At 47.6% G+C, this 7,478-nt stretch overlaps 1 protein-coding gene across 2 annotated transcripts; it reads left to right on the forward strand.

The window, feature by feature from the left end:
• The first annotated feature begins 1,104 nt into the window (after positions 1-1,104).
• On the forward strand, positions 1,105-5,599 carry nptx2b (neuronal pentraxin IIb). Of its 2 annotated transcripts, none has more exons than XM_044102058.1 (5): positions 1,105-1,779; positions 2,091-2,307; positions 2,643-2,887; positions 4,181-4,360; positions 5,147-5,516. In XM_044102058.1, exons 1-5 carry the CDS (start codon positions 1,354-1,356, stop codon positions 5,375-5,377), a joined length of 1,299 nt encoding a protein of 432 aa, XP_043957993.1. In that variant the 5' UTR covers positions 1,105-1,353; the 3' UTR covers positions 5,378-5,516. The 2 variants fall into 2 exon arrangements, with proteins under 2 accessions (XP_043957993.1, XP_043957991.1); XM_044102056.1 differs by having other exon boundaries at positions 1,108-1,779; positions 2,088-2,307; positions 5,147-5,599.
• Positions 5,600-7,478: the final 1,879 nt, after the last annotated feature.

Consider the following 7,478-nt stretch of genomic DNA (forward strand, 5'->3'; position numbering starts at 1 on the left):
TCATGTCTTTGTGTGTTCATGTCTTCATGTGTTCATGTCTTCATGTCTTCATGTGTTCATGTCTTCATGTGTTCATGTCTTCTTGTGTTCATGTGTTCATGTGTTCATGTCTTTGTGTGTTCATGTCTTCGTGTGTTCATGTGTTCATGTCTTCGTGTGTTCATGTCTTCATGTGTTCATGTCTTTGTGTGTTCATGTCTTCATGTGGTCATGTGTTCATGTCTTCATGTGTTCATGTCTTCTTGTGTTCATGTCTTCGTGTGTTCATGTGTTCATGTCTTCATGTGTTCATGTCTTTGTGTGTTCATGTCTTCATGTGGTCATGTGTTCATGTCTTCATGTGTTCATGTCTTCTTGTGTTCATGTCTTCATGTGTTCATGTCTTTGTGTGTTCATGTCTTCATGTGGTCATGTGTTCATGTCTTCATGTGTTCATGTCTTCTTGTGTTCATGTCTTCGTGTGTTCATGTCTTCGTGTGTTCATGTGTTCATGTCTTTGTGTGTTCATGTCTTCATGTGTTCATGTCTTCTTGTGTTCATGTCTTCGTGTGTTCATGTCTTCATGTGTTCATGTCTTTGTGTGTTCATGTCTTCATGTGGTCATGTGTTCATGTCTTCATGTGTTCATGTCTTCATGTGGTCATGTGTTCATGTCTTCATGTGTTCATGTCTTCGTGTGTTCATGTCTTCATGTGGTCATGTCTTCATCATTCAGGAATCATCATAACTAACTAATATTGTGCAGAAAGCATCAGATTGTTTTGTAATATTCTACATTGTGGAATATTACCATGCAGTAACCTACAGCGCCACCTTTTGGTCTGATAAGTGTGTTTTTGTGTGGGCCCCATTCTGGGGCCCTGCCCACTCAGCTTTGACTCAGGGGCCGCCCCTGCTGTGAGTATGTGGTTTTTCAGGGTTTATCTCCGAGTTTTATGATTATTTCTCCGCGTCGTCATGGTAACCGGACTCTCTGGACAGGAAGTGGATCACCTGTTGCCTCTTCACTTCACTAATGAACACTAAACTGTAGTTTTATCTGGCCCGTGACGTCAGCCCCTCCGCCCAATCAGCGCGTTTTCACAAACACCTTGTCGGTAATCCGCTTTGGCGCTCGGAGCTGTGTGTCCAGCGCCACGCTGTGCGCGTTCTCTGCGCCAGAAATAGCACCAGCGGGCTCTCAGTGGCAGTCTGACACTTGATCGGATTCCCGGCCGCTGCTCCACGGCGCTGCGCTGAGGAGCCGCCGGAAGAACCCCCGCGGACCGGCTTTTACGCAGACAAGCTCCGGAGTTTGTTGGGTCAGGGTTCGGAGTTCTGTCCCTGCAGGACAGTTCTGTTCAGGGAACCAGGATGTTATCTCTCTGGTGCGGGTTTCTCAGCTTTTGTGCGCTAATCTGTGCTCAGCCGGATGATGGCAAGCGGTACATCTGCCGCGCAGTTGCCGTCAGCGGCGACGCCAGCTGCCCGGTGACTTTATTGCCGGACCTGAGCGCCGGGGGCCAGGAGGAGGAGCTGCGGAACACCGTCATGCAGCTTCGGGAGACCATCGTCCAGCAGAAGGATACCATCTCCAAGCAGCTGGGCACCATCAACGAGCTGACCACCAAGCTGTCCCTCTGCGCCTCGGCCGCCAGCGACCGGAAGTCCGGCAAGGGGGGAATGTGGGGGAAGGACAAGCAGAACACGATGGGTGACGTTCCCACGGACCCCAACGACTCTATCGACAGCCTCGGGAAAACCATGCAGGGGCTCAAGGAGCGGCTGGAGAACCTGGAGGTGAGCGGGAGCGCATGCGTAAAACCGAGCTTCGCTTTCTGGGAATCAGGAATTAAATCCGTTTGTCTAATTTGACTAATCAGCAATAATGAATTACAGAATAGATATTTTTAGCATCAAAAGCACGAGTGAATCAGAACCCAGATGGTTCTGAAGGCCGTAACAGACCAGAACCGAACTACTTTCCCTGAAATGAACTACTTTAATAGACCTTTTCCCTGAACTGAACTGCTTTCCCTGGTGGTGATGTTAGGCTCCCACAGGAAGTCTCCTGATCTGTAATGCTGCACTTCCTGTTTGATCTGCAGCAGCAGCAGATGAGGGCCAACTTGTCGGGCGCCTCGTTCCCCAGCGAGCTGCGGGAGCTGCTGCAGCGCCGCCTGGGAGAGCTGGAGAAGCAGCTGCTGAAGAAGGTCAGCAGCCTGGAGGAGGAGAAGAGCCAGCTGTCCAACGCCACGGCCGCCTACCGGCTGAAGACCGAGAGCACGCTGAACGCGCTGGTGGAGAGGATCAGCGAGCTGGAGAAAGGTACGCCGGCCTGCAGCCGCCTTGCACTCAGAGCTCCCTGCTCCCAGATTTCAGGCCTGATTGCTGGTTTCCAGCTGTAATACCCGAAGCTGTGAGTTGACTCTAGATTTCTGACTCTAGATCTATAACTCTAGATTGTTCCTCTTTAATATCTTCAGTTCCTGCTCAGCAGCAGAACGTTGGTTCTGATAAAACGCATGGAAGTTTGTTGGGAATAAATTGGCAGAAAATAAAAAAATTTGATTTGAATTTTTGCAAATCCAAGTCCAGCTGAGCTCAGAGGGAAGGTGAGACAGAACTTTAGGCGCTGACCCTGCTGCCGTCTGTCCTAACAGGGGCCGGAGACTTTAAGCCCCCTGAGCAGTTCAAGCTGTCCCTCCCACAGAGGACCAACTACCTGTACGGCCGCATCACCAAGTCCCTGCCGGAGATGTACGCCTTCACGCTCTGCATGTGGATCAAGTCCAGCGCCAGCCCTGGCGTGGGAACGCCTTTCTCCTACGGCGTTCCGGGCCAAGCCAACGAGATCGTCCTGATCGAGTGGGGCAACAACCCCATCGAGCTGCTCATCAACGACAAGGCAAGTGTCCGGCCGCGGCAGCCGCTGCCGGGGCCAATCAGGCTGCCATAGAGGTCGCTAACGCTAACAGGTTGCAACAGGCTGCTAACGCTCATAGCTGCTATAGGCCAATAACGCTAACAGGTCGATAATGCTAATGGGTCGCTATAAAGGCAGCTAATGCTAATGGCTGCTACAAAGGCTGCTAATGCTAACAGGCCGCTAACGCTAGTGATCGATATAAAGGGCAGATAGCGCTAACAGGCAGCTAACACTAATGGTTGCTATAAAGGCCAATAACGCTAACAAACAGCTAATGCTAATGGTTGCTATAAAGGATCGATAACGCTAACAGGTTGCTAATGCTAATGGGTCGCTATAAAGGCAGCTAATGCTGATGGCTGCTACAAAGGCTGCTAATGCTAACAGGCCGCTAACGCTAATGATCGATATAAAGGACCGATAGCACTAACAGGCAGCTAGCACTAATGGTTGCTATAAAGGACCAATAATGCTAACAGACAGCTAAAGCTAATGGTCGTTATAAAGGACAGATATTGCTAACAGACAGCTAACGCTAATGGTCGCTATAAAGGACAGATAACGCTAAAAGGAAGCTAACAGTAATGGTCGCTATAAAGGCTGCTAATGCTAACAGGCCGCTAATGCTAACAGATAGCTAATGCTAATGGTCGCTATAAAGGACAAATAACACTAACAGACAGCTAACGCTAATGGTCACTATAAAGGCCAATAACGCTAACAGACAGCTAATGCTAATGGTCGCTATAATGGCCGATAACGCTAACAGACAGCTAATGCTAATGGTCGCTATAAATGCCTATAACGCTAACAGACAGCTAATGCTAATGGTCGCTATAAAGGCTGATAACGCTAAGAGACAACTAATGCTAATGGTTGCTATAAAGGACAGATAACGCTAAAAGGCAGCTAACACTAATGGTTGCTATAAAGGACCAATAACGCTAACAGACAGCTAAAGCTAATGGTCGTTATAAAGGACAGATATTGCTAACAGACAGCTAACACTAATGGTTGCTATAAAGGACCAATAACGCTAACAGACAGCTAAAGCTAATGGTCGTTATAACGGACAGATATTGCTAACAGACAGCTAACGCTAATGGTCGCTATAAAGGACAGATAACGCTAACAGACCGCTAATGCTAATGGTCGCTATAAAGGCAGATAATGCTAACAGACAGCTAACACTAATGGTCACTATAAAGGCAGATAATAGTGGCCAACAGGCCACTATCAAGACTGCTAATGGGACATGTGGTTGGGCTGCAGGTGGCCCAGCTGCCGCTGGAGGTCCGGGACGGGAAGTGGCACCACATCTGCATCTGCTGGACGACCAGGGACGGCCAGTGGGACGCCTACCAGGACGGAGACAAGCTGGGTGCCGGAGACAATCTAGCAGCCTGGCACCCCATCAAGCCTGGAGGAGTCATCATCCTGGGGCAGGAGCAGGTAGCAGGAGGTCACAGGGTCAAGGGGCCTAAGAGTCAGAGGTCACAGGGTCAGGGCTTTGTGCGGGAACCTCTCTGTATTTTGTGCAGCACAGGAGGAACCCGCTGTGACTCCAAGCTGCTGAGCATCTTTGAAGCTTTTCAGTTTAGAAAGAACAGAAACCACCCGGGGTCAAACCCGGAGCTAAAGGTCATGAACTCTAACAGAACCTGGCTGACAACAGGAATCAGGCTAAAGTTAGTGCTAACCCGACTCAGAACCAGAACCAATGATTCACTTCGGTGAACCAGAACAACTGGAGCTCTGCTGGCCTCAGCTAAGGTCAGAGGTCATGATTCAAAGAGAAAATGGCCTCCATGAGAGACCAGAACCAGAACCACCACTGACCCAGACAAACACAAAGACCTGCCTCAGACTGACCACAACCAGGGGGGAAGTAACTAGTTACATTTACTCCTGTTGCTGTAACTAAGTACAGTCAGTAGCTGCACTTTAACTTTGACTTGAGTATTTTTTCAGTGAAGTATTTTACTCAGTTACAGTAGAGATCTTAAAGAGAAGCACTGATCCTGCTGGGAAACCCAACCAGTATGGTTCCAGTTTACTGTGATGGAGGAATCAGTTCAATTGGGAGGAAGGCGGCAGTTTTCCCATTCCCACCAGCTGCATGTGATCATCCCAGTAATGATAACCATAATATCAGGCCAATCAGGAGTGTCCCATTCTGACCGGAGCGCTCTCGTTCACCTGCTAGCTGCTAGCTGCCGCTGTGTTTGTCCCTCGCAGGACGTGGTAGGCGGCCGGTTCGATGCGGGCCAGGCCTTCGTGGGGGAGCTGAGCCAGGTGAACATCTGGGACCGCGTCCTGAAGCCGGCCGAGATCCGGTCCATGGCCAACTGCAGCGCCTACCTGGCCGGGAACGTGGTGGCCTGGCTGCCCGGCAGCGTGGAGGTGTTCGGCAGAGGCGCCTCCAAGCGCCCCCTGGAGGTCTGCCAGGAGCGGCTCCCCAACTTCTAGAGCGTCGCTCTGTGTCCGGAGACTGTCACCATGGCAACGCCGTCCTGGACTTCCTGTCAGAGTTTACATCTCCAATGTTTGGTTGGAGCTTTTAATGTGAAAGTTTCTGAAAGCTCTTCATCCATCCATCTGTTCATCCATCCATTCGCAGCTGTTTTCCATACATTTTTACTAGTAATGTTAGCTTTCATGCATTTTTGGGTTTAGCATTAGCTTCCATGCGTTTTGGGGTTTAGCATTAGCTTCCATGCATTTTTGGGTTAGCATTAGCTTCCATGCGTTTTTCGGTTTAGCATTATTTTTCATGTGTTTTTGGGTTTAGCATTAGTTTCCATGCGTTTTGGGGTTTAGCATTAGCTTCCATTCATTTTTGGGTTTAGCATTAGCTTCCATGCATTTTGGGGTTTAGCATTAGCTTCCATGCATTTTTGGGTTAGCATTAGCTTCCATGCGTTTTTGGGTTTAGCATTAGCTTCCATGCATTTTTGGGTTAGCATTAGCTTCCATTCATTTTTGGGTTTAGCATTAGCTTCCATGCATTTTTGGGTTAGCATTAGCTTCCATGCGTTTTGGGGTTTAGCATTAGCTTCCATGCATTTTTGGGTTAGCATTAGCTTCCATGCGTTTTGGGGTTTAGCATTAGCTTCCATGCATTTTTGGGTTAGCATTAGCTTCCATGCGTTTTTGGGTTTAGCAATATTTTCCATGTGTTTTTGGGTTTAGCATTATTTTCCATGTGTTTTTGGGTTTAGCATTAGTTTCCATGTGTTTTTGGGTTAGCATTAGCTTCCATGCATTTTTGGGTTTAGCATTAGCTTCCATGTGATTTTGGGTTTAGCACTAGTTTCCATGTGTTTTTGGGTTTAGCATTAGCTTCCATGTGTTTTTGGGTTTAGCATTAGCTTCCATGTGTCTGGGTTTAGCATTAGCTTCCATGTGTTTTTGGGTTTAGCATTAGTTTCCATGTGTCTGGGTTTAGCATTAGCTTCCATGTGTTTTTGGGTTTAGCATTAGCTTCCATGTGTTTTTGGGTTTAGCATTAGCTTCCATGTGTTTTTGGGTTTAGCATTAGTTTCCATGTGTCTGGGTTTAGCATTAGTTTCCTTGTGTTTTGGGGTTTAGCAGTAGCTTCCATGTGTCTTTGGGTTTAGCATTAGCTTCCATGTGTCTTTGGGTTTAGCATTAGCTTCCATGCATTTTTGGGTTTAGCATTAGCTTCCATGTGTCTGGGTTTAGCATTAGCTTCCATGTGTTTTTGGGTTTAGCATTAGTTTCCATGTGTTTTTCGGTTTAGCATTAGCTTCCATGTGTCTTTGGGTCAGTTCTGTGCAGAGCAGCAGGATGAACCTTGCTGGGTTGTTTACCTGCTGTCTCTCAGATCTGTTAAGCTGCTGAAGCAGGTGTGACGTGAGTCGCTAATGACACAGATTGCGTGGGATCTTCAGGCTCAGTTGGCACAAACAGCAGCAACAGGTGTGCTATGTGGCATTAGCAACGCTTAACTGATGAAAGGCCAGAAGGTCAGGTGAGAAGCCCCACCCCATGGTTTCTCCAAAGCATGTTCAGGAAAATTAAATGTTTTAATTTCATCTAAGTCTTCCTAACTTACTGAATATTTGACTATTTCTAATCCAGCTTTATTAGGTATACCTGTTCAGCTGGCCAATCAGCCTCCAGATGAGCTCAGATGTCCGAATAGCAGCCATGTTGGAGGTTCTTAAGGTGGAGCATTGTTTGACCCTATGAAGGCTATTTCTGAAAGGGTCTGGACATCCAAGCAGACGCCAGAGAGAAGCCTCTTCTACAGATTTAGACACGGCTTGTTTCACTAGAACTTTTGATTCTAACACCATTTGCTTTGACTGCTGGGTTTAATACTCATGAGGTTCTGGACTTCCTTCCGGTACCTGCCAACTACACTTACATGAGGTCTGGTCCTGATTCCCTAAACTAAAATTGCCGTTTGTTTTCTACTCCAGGTAAGATACTGACTTGTCAAACGCACTCCAAAGAACCCAGTCTACGTTTTTGGAACAGCTCCTTCAGTTCTGATTGTTTAAACATAAACTGCACATCAATGACTCATTTATTAAATCCATTT

The sequence above is a fragment of the Gambusia affinis genome, linkage group LG20, assembly GCF_019740435.1.
Source record: "Gambusia affinis linkage group LG20, SWU_Gaff_1.0, whole genome shotgun sequence".
NCBI lineage: Eukaryota > Metazoa > Chordata > Actinopteri > Cyprinodontiformes > Poeciliidae > Gambusia > Gambusia affinis.